The 26,107-nt window shown below is 33.8% G+C and overlaps 1 protein-coding gene across 2 annotated transcripts in view; it reads right to left on the bottom strand.

Moving 5' to 3' along the window:
- Nucleotides 1-26,107, bottom strand: part of TMEM135 (transmembrane protein 135) — a 386,383-nt gene that overhangs the window by 214,014 nt on the left and 146,262 nt on the right. The window contains exon 5 of one of the 2 annotated variants that reach the window (XM_044668213.1): nt 17,043-17,108. The exons of the other annotated variant lie outside the window; for it this stretch is intronic. Coding sequence (XP_044524148.1) covers nt 17,043-17,108 — 66 coding nt within the window. The remainder of the gene's footprint in view (nt 1-17,042; nt 17,109-26,107) is intronic. 2 annotated transcript variants of the gene reach the window in all.

Raw genomic sequence — 26,107 nt, 5'->3', positions numbered from 1 at the left:
TATGCTATATATGGTGTTTTAATGTAATTTTTCTATTTTTCTAAAATGTTATAATATTTTAAGATAAGATCGTTTTGTGTATTAGCTTAGCATCATAGTTTTTTTTACAAACTTCTGAAAAAGTTTTATACGTATATTTTGAATTTTTAGTTTTATTGCATTGTTTCATACTTTGTAGTTTGTATTTGTATGTAGAAAGTTTCTTGCTTATTTTGTTTTGCAAATGTTTGTACTTTGATCTTTGTAATAGTTTGTTGTAAATTCCTTTCCTTTCCCTTGTTCAATTCCTTAAAGTAGTTAAGACTAGGATAAGCTAAGTGAGTGTAGGTTGTTTGTTATTTTGGGGTAAGAATATTAGTTAGAAATAAGATAAGGGGAATTAAGTTTTTTGGTGTGCAGACACCAAAACATTTTTGGCAAAATTAATTTTGGTCTGCACAAAAGGGTGAAATGTTATGAGAAAGGAGAGAAATAGGTACAAGAGAGATCTTGTACACAGAGCAGTGTGCAAGGCATTGCCGCATGCCCTGGAACCAGAGGCTGTGTTCTAAGAATGAAGGGGACCTTATAAAAAAGGACACAGGGAACAGCCAGGGGGCTTTTTGGACTTCCTGTTAGGAGAAAAACCTAAAGCTGACAACTTCCTCCCACTTAGGATCTCTACAAACTGAGAAGGGGGGTTGATTCATTTCCCCTTGAAACCAAAGCTTCAGATCCTGTGATCCAACTGTGTTCTTGTGTTCTTAGAGAGTGTTCCCAAATGCTGTGAAGATATCTGCCAGTCAGCTAGTAACTGTCTGTGAGATAGACCTGAAGTCATCATGGGCCTAGCCTAAGAGGTTTGATCCCTAAAATAAAGGGATCAGCCTAACTGCTCTTAGAGACTATTAATCTGATCAAGCCATTATCTGGGAGGATGATTAGCTCAGGTAGTTAGTTAGCTGGGATTTTCTAGACAGACAGTGTAGTGACAGGCAGCCTGAAGCCAGAAGACACTCCTCTGCAGGAGTCTTAGAAAGGGGGTTAGTTTAGCTAGAAACCCTAAGATTAGGGCATCCTATCCCTAATCCTCCCTTCCAAGTGACTTTGGTTTTAAAACAAATCTTTGAACTGTTTTGTAAACTACCTGAGAGTTTGAGAAGCACAATGAGTCCAGAGAAGGTCTGTCTGGGCCTCCTCACTGTGGGATACTCTCAATCTTGGTATCTCACATCTACAACAACAACCAGACAGATCATCCACCTATTTCAGAACCAATACTTAGTATTGAACCTAAGAGGTAATGGTTAAAAAATGTACACATGACACGTTTTTCTATTTAATCTTCATTACTAACATTTTCTTCATTACTTTCTAAAGTCTAGACCATGAATAAAACAATCATTTTTTAAAAATATTATGCTGAAATCCCCTAGTATAAGGTGTGAACAGTTAACACTTGCCTATACTCTTTTATTTGTTATCTTAAGATTAACTTTGGATTTTGAAAAGGGATCATTTTGATATTTAGTTTTAAATACTCCACTTCCTGGTTTAAATTACTATTTGCCCCTACCCTATGATTGAATCAAGAGAGGAAATAGAGGAAAGATAGTGGAGGAAGAGAGGAATAGCTATGATAAAAAATCTCCTGACTCCTGGCATCCAGAAGGGCTTTGTCTCTTGTCCCTAGGGACTCCCTGGCATCCAGAAGATCTGCCTCTAACCCAAAGGTTGGAGTCCTCCTGTGGGGGGGGCTTTGGAAAGGGACATCACTAACAGCATAAATTTTGAGTCATGAGAGAAAGGGAGGGCTTTTTGGCAGGGAATTGGAAGCATCCAACATGAGAGTATTGTCATGACCACTATGCTCTAATTATGAATACAATTCAGAGGGGCAAATCAAAGTAAAATACAGTGAATAGACATCTTCAGTTTCTGAGGAAATTAAGACAGCAACATAAAAAAGAATAGAAATCAAAAAGGTCAAAAGAAATTTGTAGAAGCAGTTGTAATGCTTATTAATAGTAACGTCATCTTTTTCATATAAATATTAAAGACCTGGGCTGGAGATAGAGGACAGGTAATGTTATCAAATGTCTGGCATCACACATTTCTCCTATAATGGGGCCTGGAAGTGATCAGAGTTGGCAAAGCCTATCATCCCCCAAACATGGGAGACAAAATATGTGTAAAATTAAAGTGGCTTTTGAGACTCATTTTTTTTGTCACAAGTCTAAAGGCATAGTAATTTATAAAACTTGCAGGCACTTTCTCATACAACATGGATGTCATATATGTTATGTCTAATTAGACACACAGAGAAGAATCTGTTACCATGTCAAAGGCCAAGTTTTTTTAAAAAGAAAAAAAAAATTTTCGCAAGAGTTGAAATTACTAGGTGAGGGCTTCTTCTAATGAAAAGCAAAAGAGAACAAAAAGTTCAAGTGTCCAAGTGAACCAAGTGAACAAAATAAGACATCTTTCTTGGTCTTCATGTACAGAAAGAATGGTGTACTTGAATTTTTTCCCAATTTTAATTAGTCCGTGTGGTAAATGCTGAGAACTTTGCCTCACACTTTTCAGAATACCGTTTTACTAAACTAGAAAGAGAAGGAACAAAACGACACAGAACACTTGGGTGGCAGCAGCCTTCTTAAGCAAGAGACTCAGGGATATTGAAAACCCTAACCTCTGTTCTGAGTCATACTGCTCCCCAGCTTTCTCATTGATCTCTCTCATTTTCCATTTTACTTGCTCTAATTTCTGGGCTCCAAAATTTGATGATTCTTCTTGGAATTTTTTTCTCTCTATCTCCCTCAAAACAGGAATTACTTTCTCTATACTACCATAGTCGTATTTTACCTCTTAAAACAATATTGCTCCTCCTTCATCTCCTTATCAAAAATTTTTCTCAATATCCTTTTATTTCACTGAGCCATGGTATATAGAGCTATTATGACCCCAAAACTACTATATTAAATATTATTCTATTACTGTCCTAGTACTCAAATTAGCAATCTGTTCAATAAAATGGTCAGCATTAAAAGCTGGGCTTTTAGTAAGTCTATAGCAATTTCTTTAGTCCTCAAATATTAATATACTCACTGCTGCATTCACTGAAGTGTAGAAATAAATATCCCTGCTAAGATGCCTAAATCAAGAAGATAACATTTTCTATTTTCTGCAATGACTCGCCTACCTTACAAAATCTAGCCAGTAATTCCAAGTACACTGAAACAAACACAAATGTTATTAATTTCGCTAACATATACAGATTTGGTTGCATATCCAAAATAGACAATGTATAGGTGAAGAGGGGTTAGGAATGGCATACCCATGTGGAAATACTTGCTTTCCTAGCCCTAAAGCTATTCCTATTAGGATCAAAACAAACTGATGTTATCTTAACAAGCTTTCCAATTTTTAAAAAATAAAACCTAAGTATTGGTGGTTAGCCAGATATTGGCCAGATATTGTTTGTTTTCTTTGAGGCACAAAATTGTGGCACATTTATTTTTGTACTCAAATCAAAAGCAGACTTGCCATTATAAAGGAAATAAAGGCAGTTCAAAAGTCATATCTAGAAAGAGACATATAGGATAGTCACTGAACTTTGGATGAAACAACGTAAAAAAAAATCACAAGACAAGGAATTCTAAAATTTATTTTTCATAATCCTGTCTAAACCCTTCAATTGCTTTTGTCCTTCTCTAAGAAAACACTATCTGCCCACTAAAAAGGCATATTTCCACATTAAAATGGCAGATAATTAGGCTGTCTATTAATGGAACATCAGCAAGACCAATGACCAGGAAATAGAGAAGCATATAGACTCTGTGTAAAAAATAGCCTCAGTGCCAAATGTTGAAAATAACTATCAGAATCTGAAACATTTCTTAGAATTAAAAGATTATCAAATTAAGAAGGGATCTCAGGAAGTAATTTAATACAGTCTCCTACTTTTTAGCAAAGTCAAAACTCCCTATTGCTAACCATCAATGTTATTTATAAAAAATCAAGAATGCCAACTCCACAACTCCCTTGGAATTCAATTCAACAAAATAAATGCAATTTAAATCCATAATATTTACCAAGCAATGTGTCAGGCAGTGCTAACATAGTGTAAAAACAAAATCTGAAAAAGCTCTAGATCTCAAAGTTAGACTGTGTGTGACTCTGGATAAGTCACTTAAACTCAATTTGCCTCAGTTCCTCATTGGTAAAATGGGGATACATTCAAAAAGGAAATGGCACATTAACATATATTACAACAGAATGTGATGGAAAAAAATGAGAGATCCAGACAAAAAGTTCTAGGAAAATCTGTGGGAAAAGAATACTGTAAACCCTAGGGAAACAAGAAAGACAAGTAGGATCAGGGATAAATTAATAAGGAGGTAGCACATGAGGTGAAACTAGAAGGAAGAAGAGATAATCAGGCATGCAAATTCAGTTGTGTATAAACAGATACATCCAATATGAGGAACCAAGTCAGAGAACAATTTAGTTGGTATGTGGAATGCATATGGAGGAAAAAATAAATTAGAACTAGATTATAGAAGCCTTGAATGCCCATTTAAAAACCATTTTATTGTAAAGGCAATTGGGGGCCACTGAAAGATTTTGAGCAATGCAATGACTTGGTCAGATTTGTGCATATTTTGTCAGCTATGTGAAGATTGGATGGGAAAGGGAAAAACCTAGAGAAAGGTTAATTCAAGTTAATGTGCTAAATCCCAAAACCAAAAATAGTAGAGCAGGAATTAAAAATTAAAACTTGAGTTCTGGTGGCTATGTGAAAAGGAAGACCAGAATGACAGGATTTCTGGCAGTAGGAAAATAGCATTTAACTAAGTCTAATCCTGTAGATCTTGTTAGGAAAGAGCACCAAAACAATAAGAAATAACAATAAAAAGACAGAAGCTTTAAAAGCCAAGAAATACTAAAGTTCTAGATCATCAATGAATATTCAAATGTAACCCATCACTGACAATCCAATTAAAATTACATTTATAGGAAGATCTAACTTGATTCAACCATCAGATTTGGGGACAGAAAGGAGGCACAAGAATTGGGTAGCCACGCATTTACTGGTACACTTAGTTGAAAGAGAAAAAAATCAAAGTATAAATTATCCAATGGAAAATTTACTTAATGAAACACATAATACCAGGCAATTATCATATGTAATTGTTTTCTATTTTATTCATTCAACCAACTAACCAATCAATAATAAGCTACTCAACAATTATAATCTGAATAGTAATATGTTTATATAGCATTTTCAGTTTTGCAAATATTACCTTATTTGATTCACACAAGAACCTTGGAAGAGAGATGTTTTTGCTATGTTCATTTTATAGAGGAGGAAACTGAAGCTGAGAGTTATTAATTGACCTGCCAGGGACATACAATAAACATCTGAGTTAAGCTTCAAACTCAGACATTCCTAACTCTAAATCCAATGTTCTTAATGAAAGATCATCTGAAACTGCACATGAATTGTTAGCATAAATTTAGTTTTGCTTTATTCTTAATTTTTCGAATTTAACACTGTTAAGTCTTGGACACTTAAGTCAAATTAGTAAATTACTAATGTGAAATTTTGCATCTATTAAACTTAGTAGTTAATTCTCAATTCACAATCTATAGTGATTTTTTTAATCCAAACAGGTAATTGTAATTTTACCTTAAGCCAAATGAAGCAGTATTCCTTCTATAAAAACATGGTCTCCAAGCAATGATTTTAATGATCTTTCAAAGCCAGATGTCAAATAACTCAAAAGTTGTCATTTCAAAAGGTAACAGTGTAAGAGTTCAGAGAGCTAGATTCAAGCATGTGAGCTAAAATCCTGGCTACACTACTAGATAGCATGGAGAACTTGGTAGTATTATTGAATCTTTCTCTGAATTTGTTTTCTCATCTTTAACACGATTAAGAACCATTTAACTCTAAAGTGCTCTGACTTTATTATCATTCAAAAACTGAATCTGAGAAAAAAAATCATCCTGCTCTATAAGACAGAAGCAGAGCAAAGATGGTTCCCAAATTCTGAAAATTGGGAGGGCAACAGCTAGTCATTCTTGGAGAGGTTTTTGACTAACTGAAACATTTGATCACCAGGAAAAACTGCATGAATGTAAAATATTTAATGTAGTTCATTTTATAATATAAATTTAAGGTTTTCTTTGGTATGTTTTTGTTCTCACTGTGATGGCATTATTCTTTTTACATAAAAAGAGATGCTAGTAATTAAATGATCTATTTGAATGGTATGATGTCATACAGGCAACTAGACTGGAGAGGGCACTATTAGTTTGTGTTACCAAAACAAGAGTTAAGGTAATAGTAATCCTGCTGACATGTCTCCTTAACAAAATTACATTATAAATATGGTTTATTTTTATCTTCAGTTCTAATAATTCTAAAACTGCTATATAAGCTTACTTCATTATATATGAATTCTATTATCTTTAGTGGTATTCAATATATAATTGTTTCATCTAATATGAAAAGACACTAATTGTTGAAATCAAACTAAGTATTACTATTCTTGACCTTAACATCATTGTTTTATTTTTTAAAGGTTTAATATTCCCTATGACTCTGTGAGGCAAGAAATAGCAAGACTATTTTATATATATATATATGTATGTCTTTGCACATATATAAAATTCAATAAAAATCTCTTTTAATAATCTTTGAACAAACATTTACTAAGTAGCAATAATTTATCAGGCATTTTACTAATAAAAATTATGTAAATCATAAATATTAAAAAATTAAAATAACTAGGGAATCACCTCAATCATCAAACTGGCAAAGGTGACAAAAGAAAAGGAAATTGTCAATGCTGGCAAGTTATAAAATAAGAGGCACTTTTATATATCCTGGTAGAACTATAAAATGGTCCAAATTGTCTGGAAAATAATGTGAAATTAGACACACAAATATTAACTACTTTGTTCATTTACTCTATACTTCCTATTGGGCATATACTTCAAACAGGACTTTCCAAAACATTTATCAGCACTTTTAGTAAAAGCAAAAAATGAGGGAGTAAAAAAGTGGATTGAAAAATAGCTCAATAAATTGTATTATATAAGGGAATGGAATATTACCATACACCATCAGAAATGTCAAATATATATTTAGAAGAACATGGAGACTGAGACAGAGAACAATAAATATGACTAAATAAATGCAAACATATAAAATGCAAATGACATCAGAATTCAGATTAAACGTAGTAACCAAACTTGAGTCGAGAGAAATGAAGATGGCACATATTTCACTGCTTTCTGTAGTGATGATTTATTATAGGAAAAAGTATAAGATAATCACTTTTTCTGTTGGTTTTGCTTATCTGAGTCTTTCTACTAAAAAGTACAATTCTATGAATGCTATAGAGGCAAGAGGAAGTATCAGGAGGAACTATGGTGTAAAAAATAAAAGGCATCAATAAAATATTAAAAAAGAAAATTAAGAAAAATAATCTATTCTTTTGATAGATGAAAAGCTGGTTGAAAATAGAAAAAACTTCCAAGAAAAATTTCCTTAGGGACTTTAACAAAATCTATCCTTTAAGTTTTATTTTGATATAACTTATCGGGGTAAACAGTGACCCTACTTTCTAAGCAATTCTGCCCCAGGAGAAACCTGGTCTCCTGGTGCTCAGAGAGTTGATTCTTATCTTCCAGGGAGCCCAGCTGTCCATGACACTTCTTGAATTTTTCACCATGTTCTTCTTGTAGGTGTCCTCTATTTTTCCTTTTCAAGGACCTTTTTATGTATTTCTTCCCTCATTCAAACATGTAGCTCCTTTATGGCCACACTATCTTGCCAGTTTGTATCTTATATCCTAAAATTTAGCACGGTGCCTGGCACACAGTGCTTGTAGTAAATGTTGTGTGTATGTATGTATGTATGTATGTATTTATCCATCTACATCATAATCATCAAAGCAAATGTTCACATTATGGTGCAAACTATTACTTATAAAATCAAAATAAGTCAGCCCCTATCTTTCGAGACAGTTATTTTTTAAATAATGTTTTATTTTTTCCCCAATTGCATGTAAAAACAATTTTAATATTCATAACAATATTTCTTAAAGTGGGATCTTAGGAAATCATTACACAAGATACTTAACATTTTCCCATAATAATAATTCATTCAAAATTTGAAATCTTACAAGAACCCTTTCTTGATCTACTCAGTTACACTCTGGATTATAAGGATGATATTAGAAAATAAGTCTTGTTATATTAGTTTAGAGATAAGAAGTAGAGAAGCTGGCTTGAGAAAGAATTGGAGTTTCAAACAGAGCTGAGAGAGTACCAGTTTCAAGTCTAACGGGTTTTTTTCTGTGATAGTTACTATGGGAGTGGCAGTTGGTCTCTGGCAGTTGGCAGAGTCTCACATAGAGACTCTGAGGGCTTGGAGGAGGTAACATCTTTGCCTCTCCCTCTCTCACTATTAGAGGTAGAAGGAAAGGAGGGAAAGACCTGAAAGAGCTAAGTGTTCTCTGTTTCCAACTTGAGAAACACTATTGACTATCTATTACTGTTTTATAGATTGTTTTAACTCTGAGAAGACCAAAGAAAACCCTGATTTTTGGTTTGGACTCTGAGTCTGTTAAGGCTACACACACATATATACCCATAGTTTGTATAGAGTATCAATCAAATTAGAATTTAAAACTGTCTAGTATGGGCCAAAAAACATACTATGCTTTGTGAGTTAAAAAGACAAAATGAAACCATCCTTGAACTCAATGTGTGAACATTGTACAAGGAATAATATATACATATATAAGAATAAATAGGAAAATTATTCAAATATACAAAATAAATACAAGGCAAATAGAGGGGAGATACTAGTAGGGCAATTAGAAAAGGTTAATAGATGATGTTAAAGCTGAATTCTGAAGGAAAACTAGGAATTCTAAGAATCAAAGTGAGTAGTGCTTACTACATCCCATGTATGGAGGAGATCCTTTGTAAAGGCCTGAAAATGGGAGAATATCCAGAGCAAAGAATAGCAAGATGGCCAGGTTAGCTGAACTGAAGAGTATGTGGAAGGGAGTAATGTCTAATATAGAAGCAAAGAGAGACTGAAATAAGTTGTGAATAGTTTTAAATGTTGTTTGGTCTTAGGAGTAGTAAGAAGAAAATTGAGTCTACTGAGATGGGGAATGGCAGAGTCAAATCTATATTTTAGGAATTTTACTATGGCGGTTATGTATATAGACACATACAGTACACAAGAAAGTTGGGAATAGTCACTTTTGAAAAAAAAATTGTCCTCAGAAGGAGATACCTCCAACGCTTATACAATTTCAGGAAAATTCTGAGAGAATTTAGGGGTTAAGACATTCTAGATTTTATTTAGAACTATGCAAAAAAATGACTAAATTGTCCATATCTTTCATTCTGTTAATTCCACTACTAGACATACACTAAAGAAATCAAAGAAACAAAGGTTTAATATATACCAAAATGCTCATAGCAACACACTTTGTAGTAACAAATGACTTAAAAAAACTATGATATATTAATATAATCTTATAGTATTATTGTATTGAAAAAGGGTCAAATATGAATAATTCAGAAAAATATGAAATTTATAAGAATTGATACAGAGACAAATGAGAACTAAAACTAATATATTCACTGACAAAATGTAAATGAAAAAAATTACTAAAAAAATTCAGACTGAGTAACCAGAAAATCAATAAATAAATGAAGAGAAAGAATGAAAGAAATACCATATCTCTTTCTCCCTCCTCAGTAAAAAAAGGAAATGGGGGAAGACTACCTGGATAGAATAATGTATACTCTATCAGATAGCAGCTCTGTGTTTGTTTTCATTTGTCATAAAAAAGAATTCAATCTAAGGCTGAAATTAAGATGGTGCAAAGAAAAAAATAACATTAATAAAATTAATTTTAAAGCATAGATGTAAAAATTATGTACATTTACAGATTTTAGCAAAATAGGTTGGTTTCTGTTCTTTTTCATAAAAGAAAAATATATAGATATGAATCTAGTTATAATATATCGATGACTTGAAGATTCTGGGAAGATGGTGGCTTAGACGGAGCAAATCTTAAAACCTCCGCACCCTTTCCATAACGAGATAGAAAAAAAAATGCGCTTCTAGAAGAAAAAGGACCAAATCTAACAATAGGACAGAACAGGGGTATCCTACTGCTGGACAGCTCAAAAGGTACACCAAGAAAAAGGCTTGAATTCTTGAACTGTTGGGTCTGAGGGTATAGGAGGGGGATCCCAGGACCCCTCCCTCATGCTGTGCAGAGTCTCCAGCTGCCCCTGAAATCTCTGGGTCGGCGGGCACACCAAACTGGAGAGAGGGCCTTGCTGGCTCCAGACTCGGGGAGTTGTACATGGTAACCGGAGAGGTTGCTGGAGAAGAAAGCCAGAGAAACACAGCAAAAATGCTCAGAAGATGGCAGCTTGCATGGCATGAAACGTCAGACAGCTTTACAACACCGAGATAGAGAACAAAGGGCTTCAAGAGAAAAGAAAACCAGGTCAAACAGCAGAACAGAGAAGAGGGACCCTACTGCGGGAGAGGTCAGCAAAAACACTCCCCATCTTGCCTCCCCCCACTTTTTTTCCTCCTTCTCTTGAGGTTTTAGCCTCAGGGCACATTAAGCAATACAGACTAATCCAGTCCAGGTTTAATCCCACCAAATGGACAGACAAGAAGTCTTTAGAGAGCAGGGAAACTCCAATACCCCTCCCACACAGACTGAAGAGAACATAATTACAAACCACCATTGCCAGTTGGGGGAAGATCTTTAATCAAAGATCATTAAATCCACCTGATTAAACTAGCAGAACATAGAAGGAAAAATATGAGTAAACAATTAGAAAAAGAGAAAAGAAATTACAATTGACAGCTTCTTTCCAGGAAGTGAATAAAGAACAAATGAAATAGAAGAAGAGGAGGAAGCTCCAGTGAACTGGACACAGGCTTTGGAATATCTCAAAATTCAATTAACTCAAGAACTTCAGGAACTCAAAAAGCAATCAAGAGAGTATGAAGACAATTTGAAAAAGGAAATACATGAACTAAAACAAGAAAATAAAGTCTTAAAAGCCAAAACTGACAAGCTTGAAAATGAAGCAAAGAAGGCAAAAGATGATCTACGAAGAAATTCAGACCAGAAGGAGGACAACCAAAAAGCCAAAGAAGAAATTTAGTCTTTAAAAATTAGAACTCAACAACTAGAAGCAAATGACTTCACAAGGCAGCAAGAATATATAAAACGAAATTTAAAAAATGAAAAGGAGAATATGAAACACATCATTGATACAACCAAAGATCTGGAAAACAGAACTCGAAGAGACAATTTAAGAATTGTTGGTTTACCAGAACATCATGACAAAAGAAAAAGTTTAGACATCATCCTACAGGAAATTATCCAATTAAACTGTCCTGACATTCTTAAAAAAGGAGGAAAAGTGGAAATTGAAAAAATCCAAAGATCACCTCTTACATTTAATCCACAACTGACAACTTCCAGCCAAATTAAAAAACTACCAAACAAAGAAAAAAATATTACAAGCTGCTAAAAAGAAGTCATTCAGATACCAGGGAACCACAGTTAGGATAACATAGGATTTGGCTACATTGAAGGACTGGAAGGCATGGAACATAATATTCCGGAAAGCAAAAGAACTGGGTCTACAACCAAGAATCAACTATTCAGCAAAACTCACTATATTTTTGCAGGGGAAAGTATGGTCATTCAATAAAATTGAGGACTTCCAAGCATTCATAAAGAAATAAACCAGACTTAAACAGAGAGTTTCCTGCCCAAACACAGAACTCAAGAGAATCACCATAAGGTAATTAAAAGAGTAGTGTGGTAAAAAAAAATCTTTTCTTTAAGGGACCCAATAAGTTCATTCAATTTGTATCCGTAGAGGAAAAGATATTGGCAAATATTGAAAATTGTTATCAACAGGGTAACTAGAAGTCTACTTAGAGGAAACAGTGACAAACTAAGATGAAATGTCAAAAATTTCATAGAAAAATGCATATATATGTATAAATATATACAAAACTAGAGGGGAAAAAAAGGAGATTATATATTAAGAAAAATGGGAAAACAAACAAAATGGAGTAAATTTATATTCCATAAAGAAACATGTGGGACAAACACGGGAGAATATCAATACACTGGAAGGGTAAAGACGTTGGAGAGAGGATATATTTAATACTTAACTGCACTGAAATCAACTTAAAGAGGGAAGAACAACCAGGTCCACTGGGGCAGAGAATTAAATCCTGCCCTACAGAGAAGTAGAAGGGTAACAAAAGGACTGGTAGGGAGGAAAACAACACTAGGAAGGGAGAGGGGGGGGCAGGGATAGGTTAAAAAGACCCTAAAGAAGAATAAGAGGGGAATAAGAAGGGAGAAGTAAGAAAGTGAAGTACAATAAAGGAGGGATTAGGGGAACTGATTAAAAACAAAACACTAGTATATAAGGAACTGATTAAAAACAAAACACTAGTGAAAGAAGAAAGAGGCAGGACAAGGAGAGAGAATCAATATGTCTGGGAATACACAGTTGATAATTATAACTCTGAATGTGAATGGAATGAATTCTCCCATAAAACGGAAGCAAATAGCAGAGTGGATTAGAAACCAAAATCCTACCATATGTTGTCTACAAGAAACACCCATGAGACAGGCAGACATACATAGACAAATGAAAGAATGGAGCAAAATCTATTTGGTTTCAACTGAGAAAAAGAAGGTAGGAGTTGCAATCGTGATTTTTGACAGAGTCAAAGTAAAAATAGATTTGGTTAAAAGAGATGGGGGAGTTAATTACATCCTAATAAAAGGCAGTATAAACAATGAAGAAATATCAGTACTCAACATGTATGCACCAAATGGTGTAGCATTCAAATTTCTAAAGGAAAAGCTAGGGGAACTCAAGGATGAAATAGATAGCAAAACTATACTACTCAGGGGCAGCTGGGTAGCTCAGTGGATTGAGAGTCAGGCCTAGAGATGAGAGGTCCTAGGTTCAAGTCTGGCCTCAGACACTTCCCAGCTGTCTGACCCTGGGCAAGTCACTTGACCCCCATTGCCTACCCTTACCACTCTTCTACCTTGGAGCCAATACACAGTATTGACTCCAAGAGGGAAGGTAAGGGTTTAAAAAAAAAAAAACTATACTAGTGGATGACCTCAACCTTCCCCCTATCAGATCTAGATAAATCAAAATATAAATAAGAAAGAGATAAGAGAGGTGAATGAAATCCTAGAAAAATTAGAGTTAAAAGATATGTGGAGAAAAATAAATAGGGACAAAAAGGAATACACCTTCTTTTCAGCAGCACATGGAACATTCACAAAGATAGACCATGTAATAGGGCATAGAAACATGGCAAACAAATGCAAAAAAGCAGAAATAATAAATGCAACATTATCAGTTCATAATGCAATAAAAATAGTTATTAGTAAGAACACATGGAAATGTAAATGAAAAGGTAATTGGAAATTTAAATAATATGATTCTCCAAAATAAGTTAGTGAAAGAACAAATCAAAGAAAAAATAATTTCATTGAAGACAATGACAATGATGAGACTTCTTACCAAAACCTATGTGATGCAGCCAAAGCAGTTCTAAGGAGAAACTTTATTTGACTGAGTGCATATATTAACAAATCAGGGAGGGCAGAGGTTAATAAATTGGACATACAATTTAAAATAAAAGAAAATGAACAAATTAAAAATCCCATGATGAAAACTAAATTAAAAATACTAAAAATCAAAGGAGAAATTAATAAAATCAAAAGTAAAACAACTACTGAATTAATAAATAAGACTAGAATCTGGTATTTTGAAAAAACAGATGAAGTAGACAAAGTAACTAGTAAATCTAATTTAAAAAAAGGAAAAAGGAAAACCAAATTAAAAGTATCAAAGAAAAAAGGGAGGCCACTTCTAATGAAGGGGAAATTAAGGCAATCATTAAAAAGTATTTTGCCTAATCATATGACAATAAATAGAACAATCTACAGGATATTGATGAATATTTACAAAAATATAAATTGCCTAGATTAACAGCAGAAGACATAGAATACTTAATCCAATATCAGAAAAAGAAATTGAACAACACATCAAAGAACTCCCTAAGGAAAAATCACCAGGGCCTGATGGATTCACAGGTGAATTCTATCAAACAATCGAAGAACAACTAATCCCAATACTATACAAATTATTTGACATAATAAGCAAAGAAGGAGTCCTACCAAATTCCTTTGATGACACAAATATGGTACTGATTCCAAAGCCAGGGAGATCAAAAACAGAGAAAGAAAACTACAGACCAATCTCCCTAATGAACATAAATGCAAAAATCTTAAATAAAATACTAGCAAAGAGACTCCAGCAAGTGATCAAGAGGATCATCCACCATGATCAGGTGGGATTTATACCAGGAATGCAAGGATGGTTCAACATTAGGAAAACCATCCACATAATTTGACCATATGAACAATCTCACAAACAAAAATCACATGATTATCTCAATAGATGCTAAAAAAGCCTTTGACAAAGTACAGCACCCATTCCTACTGAAAACACTGGAAAGTTTAGGAATAGAAGGACCTTTCCTAAAAATAATAAACAGTATATATCTAAAACCATCAACAAGCATCATATGCAATGCAGATAAATTAGAAGCCTTCCCAATAAGACCAGACATGAAACAAGGATGCCCATTTTCACTTCTATTATTTAACATTGCACTAGAAACACTAACAGTAGTAATTTGAGAAGAAAAAGAAATTGAAGGTATTAAAATAGGCAATGAGGAGACTAAGCTATCACTCTTTGCAGATGATATGATGGTTTATTTTAAAAATCCTAGAGAATCAACTAAAAAAGCTAGTACAAATAATCAACAACTTTAGCAAAGTTATAAGATACAAAATAAATGCACATAAATCATCAGCATTTCTATATATTTCCAAAACATCACAGCTTAGAAAGAGAAATTTCATTTAAAATCATCCTAGACAATATAAAATACTTAGGAATCTATCTACCAAAACAAACCCAGGAATTATATGAAAAAAAAACTATAAAACACTTTCCCGACAATTAAAAATACATCTAAACAATTTGAAAAACATTGATTGTTCATGGTAGGACAAGCTAATATAATAAAAATGACTATTCTACCCAAATTAATTTACTTATTTAGTGCCATACCTATCAAACTACCAAGAAACTTTTTTACAGAATTAGAAAAAACTATAGCAAAGTTCACTTGGAAGAACAAAAGATCAAGAATATCAAGAGAAATAATTGTAAAAAAAAACCGTGAAGGAAGGTGGCCTAGCAGTACCAGATATTAAATTATACTATAAAGCAATGGTCATCAAAACAATATGGTACTGGCTAAGAGACAGAAGGGAGGATCTATGGAATAGACTCGGGGTAAGTGACATCAGCAAGACAGTGTATGATAAACCCAAAGAGCCCAACTTTTGGGACATAAATCCACTATTAGACAAGAACTGCTGGGAAAATTGGAAAACAATATGGGAGAGATTAGGTTTAGATCAACATCTCACACCCTACACCAAGATAAATTAAGAATGGGTGAATGACTTGAATATAAAGAAGGAAACTAAGAAAATTAGGTGAACACAGAATAATATACTTATCTGATCTCTGGGAAAGGAAAGATTTTAAAACCAAGCAAGGGTGAGAAAAAATTACAAAATGTAAAATAAATAATTTTGATTAGATTAAATTAAAAAGGGTTTGTACAAACAAAAACAACGCAACCAAAATGAGAAGGGAAAACAACAAACTGGGAAAAAATCTTTATAACAAAAAACTCTGACAAAAGTCTAATTACTCAAATATACAAGGAACTAAATCAATTGTACAAAAAATCAAGTCATTCTCCAATCGATAAATGGGCAAGGGACATGATTAGGCAATTTTCAGAAAAAAGAAATCAAAAATATCAATAAGCACATGAGAAAGTGTTCTAAATCTCTAATAATTAGAGAAATGCCAATGTAAACAACCCTGAGGTTATCACCTCACACCCAGCAGATTGGCTAAAATGAAAGAAGGGGAGAGTAATGAATGTTGGAGGGGATGTGGCAAAATTGGGACATTAATGCATTGCTGGTGGAGTTGTGAACTGATCCAACCATTCTGGATGGCAATTTGTAACTATGCCCAAAGAGCACTAAAAGATTGCCTGTCCTTTGATCGAGCCATACCATTGCTAGGTTTGTACCCCAAAGAGATCATAGATAAACAGACTTGTACAAAAATATTTATAGCCGTGCTTTTTGTGGTAGCAAAAAACTGGAAAATGAGAGTCTGCCCTTCAATTGGGGAATGGCTGAACAAATTGTGGTATATACTGGTGATGGAATACTATTGTGCTCAAAGGAATAATAAACTGGAGGAATTCCATGTTAACTTGAATGACCTCCAGGAATTGATGCAGAGTGAAAGGAGTAGAGCCAGAAGAACATTGTACACAGAGACTGATACACTGTGGTAAAATTGAATGTAATGGACTTCTGTACTAGCAGCAATGCAGTGACCCAGGACAATTCTGAGGGATTTATGGAAAAGAATGCTACCCACATTCAGAGGAAGAACTACAGGAGTGGAAACCCAGAAGAAAAACAACTGCTTGAACACATGGGTTGATACGGACATGATTTGGGATATAGACTCTTAATGACCACCCTAGAGCAATTATCAATAATATGGAAATAGGTCTTGATCAATGACACATGAAGAAACCAGTGGAAATGTGCGTTAACTACGGGGTATGGGGGGTTGGGGGAGTGAGAGTAAGAACATGAATCATGTAACCATGAAAAAATTTTTTCTAAAAAATAAAACAATTTTTAAAAATTATATATATCATACAATTCAATAAAACATGATGTAACACACTAATGATCAAGGAAAGAAAATATTATATAAAAACAGAATTTCATCGTAAATCAATATTTTGCACTCACTTCTCCATTTCTTAAAGTTGTGATAGTTCCTCTTGCTACTCCCATTCTAAACAACGTTTCTGTGGCCTGTAATTATAAATGAGAAATAGCATATTTTAAAATATAATCTTATTAAAAATAAGTACTTTTATGTCACTGTAAAATACACATCTGAAGACACTGACATTTAGTCCATATATTGAGGAATGGCTAAATAAACTGTGACATATTCATTAAATAGGCTATTAATTCACTACATGAAAGCAAGAATATAAAGAATTCAAAGAAATATGGGAAATTCATAGAAAATTATGTAGAAAGAAATGAAATAAACAGATCCAAGGAAACAACATACACAATCACTACAACAGTAGAAATGGAAAGAACAAAAATTCAAAATGAATGTAATGTAAGTATAATAATACAGAAGTTTTGCTCTGGATAACAGACAAGAAAATGAATCTTCCTTTTTTCTTTGCAGAGGTGAGGGTTATTGGAGGTGGAATACTACAAAGATTGTCAAACACATTTGAGGTGCTGACTAGTTTGACTGAACTGTTTTTGTTGGGGTTTTTTTTTAAAGATTGGTTTATCCTTAATTGCTCTCTGAAACTGAGATATATATTCAGAAATGAAGATGATATAAAAAGACATAAGGTAAGGTTATTGAAAGATATGCCACACTGTCTCAGTGAAAAAACACTGCAAGGTTTATAGAGCCCCCTAGAGTTCCTCTCACAGGAATTGCAGTCTGTTGGCAACTGCTCGAGTTCCAATGGCTACCAGACCCCTGCTGTGAGTGAAGATTCTATGAGACCAAGGAATGTCAGTTGGTCCCTAAAAATCGGTCCCAAATTTTTGAGGATCTCGTCCTAAACAACTTGCCAAATGTAGTATTGGGGTATAAATGAATGTTATTAAAGAGGATACTGTGGTAGAATACTTTGCTCAAAGTTCACAAAGTATTTTTCAGCTTTCCTCATTGAAGGAAAGCTACGAGTGACTTCCCTTCACTAGACCTGTGTCATATTCAAGCTCTGGGAGTTGAGAGTCACACCTTGATTGACAGTTGATGACAGTTGGAGATTTTGGAATGTTTGCAGAGGCCGTGGGGGGGGGGGGAAGGCAGTTGGCCAGAGAGGGTATAAATACTCTGAGAGAGTTCAGAGAGAGCCTTTTTTGATTTTGGGACCCTTGGCTTTTGGTTTAAGAGCCTTGACCTGAAGTCCTTGACTAAAACATCAACCTGATCTTGGACACTGATTGACCTGTGAGTCAAACCGTGGATCCTCTGAATCTCTCTGAATTCCCCTAGATATTTAGGCATTTAAACCATCTCTAGATATTTAGGTATCCCGAGCCTGGGGGGAACTGGGAAGTGGGTAGGAGAAGAAGAAGAGGGTGGTAAGGGTGATATTTCCTGAAGGCTTGTAGGACTGGCACAAGTAGCAGTAAGAAGCTGAGAGAGACCATCAATATTTGTGTCATCCAAACAATTTGCTTACTCTGGTTTGGCCGTGACCAGGCTGAGCCAGAGGAGGTTAAGAACAAGAGCCCAGCATTACTGAACAGCCTACAGTCCTGAGGGATTAGTGTCATAGATTTAGTGACAGGGTCTCCTATTCCCAATCCATTCCTGATCATTCCTTTCCCTTATTAACAACATAGATAAAATTTATTAAGTACCTTCATGGAGTAGTTATTCCATCACCACTCTGGGGAGGGAGCAACGCAGTCAGATGAACATTATCCAAGGCTGATAGAGCCCAATAGTAATAATCGATCAACCTAGGTGGGATCTAAAAGGGTTACCCATCCACTGACCTGTAGGGATCCTGCCTGGGCACTGTTATAAAGAAGGGCAGTTATTATAACATCTAGCTGAGGGACAGGACCTGGGTGTCCCTGCACCAGCCATCAAGGGAACCCAAACACAGCTTCCTCAGATTAATAACAATAATATAATAACTAGCCTATTAGGAGTATAAAGATACCATCTATCTCTTATTTTTATAACACCAGTAAACAACTACTTAGAGAATAAATATATCTATAAAAATCTATTTATTTACATTATATAACAACGAATAAGGTAAGGATTAATAAAAAGAATGTCCTAACTCTAAGGGCAACTAATTTCTACACCCAATCTTTTTCACCATACAGTGAAGTCTTCGTTTCTTGAGAATTCACTCAAGCTGCTCTCAAACTCCTTAACACTGACTAAAACCCATAACCACTATCTGACTAAATCTAATCTATAATCCTTATATATGAGTAAAGTATTTATGGTAAAGTATCTCCAAGTAAACAGAGTCAGTTAGCCCAATGTCTCAGAGGCTCACCAACCAGAGTGTAGCTCTGAGATGGCTCTCAGAGCTCAAGCAAGCAGGCCTTCGGTCTTCCTTCTCTCACAAACAGTTCTCAAAACAGCAGATCTGACAAGTTCTTCTGCTCAATGTATTTCCACAGTGATGAAAGTGAAAAATCCTCAAGATGGTTTCTGAGTTTTCTCTCTTTCTTATCAACAGCAGAGCTAGATCCAGAGAACGAGATCTCAGTTGGTCCGTCCCTCAGAGAAGCCAGAAACAAACTGCCAGAACTCCATCGGCTCTCCTCTCTTCAAAGTTCCAAGCTCATACACAGAGCTCTCTCTTGCCTCATCCACTCTGCAGTTTCAGAGACACCTTTCCAAAATTACTTAATGTATCAAACCTAATCAAATATATATTTGCTATTTCATTCCTATATAAGACACTAATACACTATTGATGGCACTGTAACTTGCTACACTTATTCAGGAAAAAACATTTTAAATTATGCTTTTAAAAATGTGGCTAAAATTATCATATCTTTTGACAAAAAAGGTTCCACTCAGAGCCAGATGGCATAAAAAGGGACAAAGAAAGATACCAAATATGTAAAATTATTCAAAATAAACAGGAAAAAATGGCTAAACAAATTCTGATACTTGAACATAATGGAATATTACCATGCCATAAAAACCACAACATCAGCAAATTCAGAGAAGAATGTAATTCATAGAAAAGTAAGTAAAACTAGAAAAAAAACATCAACAATAGAAACAATCATATAAATAGAATTTTTAAATTAAATTGAAACTCAAATAGTTATAATAGCAAAGAAGTTTGACTCTGGAATGCACCTCTCATATTATTTGTAAGGTTGGAGACTAGTAATTTGAAATATTACATAAGCTATAAGAACCAATGTCTCTACTAATTTTGCCATATTGATTTTCCCCCTTTTATGTGTTACTACATGGTTCAATGAGTAGAAGAAAGGGAAGAATATAGAAATGAATGTGACAGCAGTTAGGTGTCTCAGGGGATAGAGAGTTGGAGATAGGAGGTACTGGGTTCAAATATGACCCCAGATAATTCCTGGTTGTGTGACCCTAGGCAAGTCACTTTACTCCAACTGCCTAACCATTACTGCTGTTCTTCTTTAGAATCAGTACTTGGTAAAGGTTTAAAAATACAAATACAAATGAATGTGATATAAAGACAAGGGATCATATCCTAACAATAAGAGAAATGCAAATCAAAACAACTCAGAAGTTTTCATCTAGCCCTTAAAGTTTCACTCTACAAATTAACAAAAATGCCAGTAGTCAATGTTGGAAGGGTTGTAGGCACGTTTTTACATTGTTGTTGGAGTTGGGAAATGATTTTTTGATAACAAAGAATTAGAAATAAAGTACAAGTTCATAACTTGGAGAATGGCTAAATAAATCATAACAACTATGCATAATAGAATATTACTATTAACAACACTATTGTTGTTACTATTGTAACATCAATAATAATAGCTAACATTCATGTAGCATTTACTATGTGCCAGAAATTGTGATAAGCAACTGATAATTATTATTTCAATTTATTTTCATTACAACTCTGGGAAGAAGAAGGTAGATGCTTGTCATTATTCTCATTTGCAGTTGAGAAAATTGAGGCAAAAGAGATTAAGTGATTTGGCCAGGGTAGAACAGCTAGCTAGTAAGTGCCTGAGGTGAAATGAACTCAGTTCTTCCTGACTACAGACCCAGGACCCTATCCACTGAACCAGCAAGCTGCCCCAAACAGAATGGTGTGTGATAAATACAAAGAAGCATAGAAAAGATCTGTATAAACTGATGGAGAGTGAAATCAGCAGAATTAAACATATATATATATACATATATATATGCATACATATATATATATACACACACACACACACACACACACAACAATGTAAATTTTAAAACTACACACACAAATTAAAAGTTGAATGTAACAAAATTAAATGAAAAGATGTGAGGTTACTCCCTCGACTGACCACTTCATGAAGGGTAGGAGGTCCAAAGGTTTTACATCTTACCTATATTTTTAGAATTTTTTAATGTAAATAATCAGTTTTGCTCATTTTTTCCCTCTCTAAAAATATCCTTTCTTATATGGGATGGCTCTCTGGAAAATGGAGGGAAGGATACTTAGAATAACTATAATGGTTAGAAACAGGAGGCATCAATAAAAATGTTTTTTAAAAAGAAATCATTTTATTTCAAAATATGAACATTCATTCCTACATAAATTAAGAACCCTATATTTTTTTAAAATACATTTTGATTTTTACCTTTTGTTTTTATGTCACCTACATTTCCCAATATATTCCTTCTCCTTACCATCTCAAAGAGATATAGTGAGAATTAAAAAGGGGTGGGAAAAAAAGGAATAGTTCAGCAAAACTAACCAATATAATCTAAAAAAATTAACATTATAAATAGTGTTAACATATTAACAGTCTCTCACCTCTGCAAAGAAAGGCAGGGAGGTGTCCTCTCTCTTATCTCTCTCCACTAGAGCTAAATTTGATTATAATTTTGCAGCACTCATTTTCTACTATCTTAGGACTTTATATATACATGAATGAAATACCACTTACAAAAAGTTATGCAATTTAGTAGGTATTTCTAAATTGCCTATTATGTGTCAGGCAAATCATACCACATTGGAAAATATTCATGTATATGCCTGCTGCCATAATATATGTCTGCTGTCCAAGAACAAAACTAGCTCAGAGAAAAATATCACTCATTTGATCATATGTTAATGGATTTTTATAAACCTCACAACACTCAAAAAATATCTACTGTATCTAGAAGGTATGTTAGGAAGTGTGCTCTAACTTGAGTTCCTAGAGGAAATATAACAATAAAAGCATAGATCCTTAAAATACTTAAGTGAAAATGTGAGTGTACTGTGTATCACTCCTAGAGCCTATCATAAAGCTCTGTACACAGTAGATGCATAATAAATGTTAGCAGAATGAAAGAATACTTTTTCAATGACTAAAATTCTTACTTCCTAACAAAAACATACACTTTGCAAACCATGATTCAACATTGCCAGAAATGCAATATCATAAACAGTAATGTATTATAATTCACTTGCCAGTAAACAAACATCATCTCACACTAAAGAAATCAGTGACCAATTTGCACATCAATTAAGTAATGCTTTTATTGAGAATTTGGGAGTTTCCCAAAGTGTGAACAATTATATTGTACTATGTATTCCAACAGTGTTATGGCACAGGAAGTATAATTTGTTCACAAAAAGCTGTTGGTTGTTAATGGCTAATGAAATCAACTTGTTTTATAGAGTTGGTAAATGTCTTTTGATTCACACACTTGAAATATGCATTACATATGGAAGCACTGCAGATCATAGGCAGTGGTTTTAACGACAGAGAAAATGCTACCTCTGTTTAGAGATGTGGGTTGGTAAGTTATTCAAGAACTTAAACTGTAAGCAGATGGTTTGAATATGTGTTTCCAAATTGATAACACTCATCTGGCTACAAACTAAATGTGTATGTTTTTATAAATCTATGTTCTGTCATGTTCTATTTGATGTGACATGACAGAATAATATACTGTGTTATGTTCTGTGTTACCTCTTTGAACATAATGAAACTTAAAGAAAAGGGGGGAGGAGGCAAAACCTTTCCACCATAGTGATGTCAGAAATATTACCTTGCTTTATAAAAAGAAATGCTAAATTTATAGTCTAAAAGTTCTAGGGCTTTTTTTCTAGGTCTTGATATTAGCTAAATACTTAACTTCAGGCAAATAATTTCTTCATTCATGAGTTAAGCTATCTGTAAATTATGGATCATATAGTCAGCTAGTCATCATTGGTGGATATTATAAGAACTAAGAATCTATGTGATGGATTTTGACATTACAGGAAGAAAAATATGCATAACACATAATATGTGTAAATTAAAGTTATTTACAGTTTAAACCCATAGTGTATGAGTATCTTAAGAAAAAGAAGTACCAATTTACATCAACATTCTATAATGAAGGCACTAAAAATCGATTTATTCATGACAAAACTACAGCAAAATATATCTAAATTGCATACTTACAATTATGAAAATTACATCATTTATATTATGTGCAAAGTCACATTCAGGGTCAACATTCAAATTATTTTTTTAAATCACCATAAGGGTTTTAGTACAAAGAAACATAATCTGGCCTAGGTTAAGGAAATCTTACTTTCCTTACACAGCAACTGCTTCTTTCTCTGGTTTTCAGATCCTACCTTTCATTTCAGAGTACCATCTTTGACCCATAAAAAAGGCAAATGTTTCATATTTTGAAAAACAAATCTATATATTGCTAAATAAATTTAATTATGTTTTAACTTTTAGATATCATGATATTTAATAAGTAATGTTAATTTTTATGTCTGACCTTTTCTCAGTTGCATGTGAAAATGGCTGATAAAAAGGTATTCTTAGTATTAAAACATGTTAAATATTAAAAAGCATTAACTATGTATTTGGAAATCCAAAATCATTAGAGGATCAAGTAACTTTTCAATGGCATTTCACTACCAAACCTGTGCAAGCCAGACAGCTTAATGTCATTTCCAACATTCTTGTCAAATAAATTCAACATAATACTATAACAATGACAAATTAGTACAGGCATCTCCTTTAAAGGTAAATAATAAATAATTCAAAAACACATTGTGTTTTTATATAACAAACAACATAATTCTCAATTTCAGCATGTACTTGTTTATATATTCAAGTAAAACTTACATCATGCTACAGAATCAATACTTTTATTTTTTAATTAACTCATTGATTAATGGAGATACCAATACATCTAACAAATACTTGTCTAATTTCTAGTACATATAAGGAATATAAGAATCTATTACTAACTCAATGATTACTTTAACAATATAGCAGTAAAAATAATGTCTAAAGAATAAAGGAAACCTTTGGACTAGTATTTCAATTTCATTATTAAAAATCAGAAAGGTAAAGAAAATTTTAATTTATAATCTATCATGAACAGTTCCTGTTCATTGTTCCTTGTCCCTTAAAGGTATTGGAGATTATGTTTATGTTATGAGTGTTTCTGAATAAAGCTTTCATTAAGTTGTTAAAATGCCAATAATAGAGATGAGGTAGAAATATTCAGTATTTCTTTTGCACTGCTCTTCTTCAGCAAATAAGAAAATGAATATGTAGTGTAAAAGAGAGCATTTTAATTCTAAATCAGAATGTTCCAGCACTATATATACTAGTTTGTTTCACCCTTGGAGCACTTAATTTCCTCATCTATCAAATCCTTAGACAATATACTCAAAGACTCATTTTGGGGATAAAAGATGATGAAGTTCTTTTTAATCAAAAATTGCTATAAAAATGTGTTATCATAGGAGAACAAATAATCTTCAAATTAGATCAAGTTTCTAAGCCAAGGAAAGATAACCCCTTGGAGATGTGATCACAAAAACTATTAGTAATTTTTGAGAAATCACAAAGAATAGGAAAAATGGCATAAGACTAATTTTTAATGTCCTCAACTTCAAACGGTAGAAATGGCAGATTCGAGGAATGATTTAGGTTAACCAGGCTAAAAATTTGTTACTGAATACTTGAGATGGGAAAATCTACCAGTGCTAAAATCCACATGGGTTCAATAAGAACAAATCTCATTTTTTTTTTTTTGGGAAATGGATTCATTATTTAATAAGTGTTGCTAGGAGAAATGGCTAGCAATATGGTAAAAAATTAAATTTAGAATCCTATCTCACACCAAATACAATAATAAATTCCAGATGGATTACAGAATTAAACATAAAATAAATGAACAACAAAAAGTTAAAAGAAGAAGTAGTATATATTTATGTCAATTGTGTACAGAAGTTTTGATTCTTAACCAAATGAATTATGGAGAGAAAGTAGATTGATTTAATTCCATGAATGTAGGCTTTAGAAAAGCACAAATAATTTAATCAAGATACAGAGAAAAAATAGGAGACAAGTTTTTAAACTCCAGTATATGTAACAGAGGAAATATTTTTTAACATTTATTAATATTCATTTTTAACATGGTTACATGATTCATGCTCCTCCTTTCCCCTTCAACCCCCCCCCCCGCACCCCCCCTACCCATGCGCATTTCCACTAGTTTTGTCATGTGTCCTTGATCAAGACCAATTTCCAAATTGTTGGTAGTTGCATTGGTGTGGTAGTTTCGAGTCCACATCCCCAATCATGTCCACCCGAACCCATGCGTTCAAGCAGTTGTTTTTCTTATATGTTTCCTCTCCTGCAGTCCTTCCTCTGAATGTGGGTAGCATCTTTACCATAACTCCCTCAGAATTGTCCTGGGTCATTGTATTGCTGCTGGTACAGAGGTCCATTACATTCGATTTTACCACAGAATGTCAGTCTCTATGTATAGAGTTCTTCTGGCTCTGCTCCTTTCTCTCTGCATCAGTTCCCGGAGGTCTCTCCAGTTCGCCTGGAACTTCTCCAGTTTATTACTCCTTTTAGCACAATAGTATTCCATCACCCGCATATACCACAGTTTGTTCAGCCATTCCCCAATTGAAGGACATACCCCCCTTTTCCAATTTGTTGCCACCACAAAAAGCGCAGCTATGAATATTTTCATACAAGTCTGTTTATCTATGATCTCTTTGGGGTACAAACCCAGCAATGGTATGGCTGGGTCAAAGGGCAGGCATTCTTTTATAGCCCTTTGA

The sequence above is a fragment of the Gracilinanus agilis genome, chromosome 3 (genome assembly GCF_016433145.1).
Source record: "Gracilinanus agilis isolate LMUSP501 chromosome 3, AgileGrace, whole genome shotgun sequence".
NCBI lineage: Eukaryota > Metazoa > Chordata > Mammalia > Didelphimorphia > Didelphidae > Gracilinanus > Gracilinanus agilis.
This window is presented reverse-complemented; position numbering and strand designations above follow the sequence as displayed.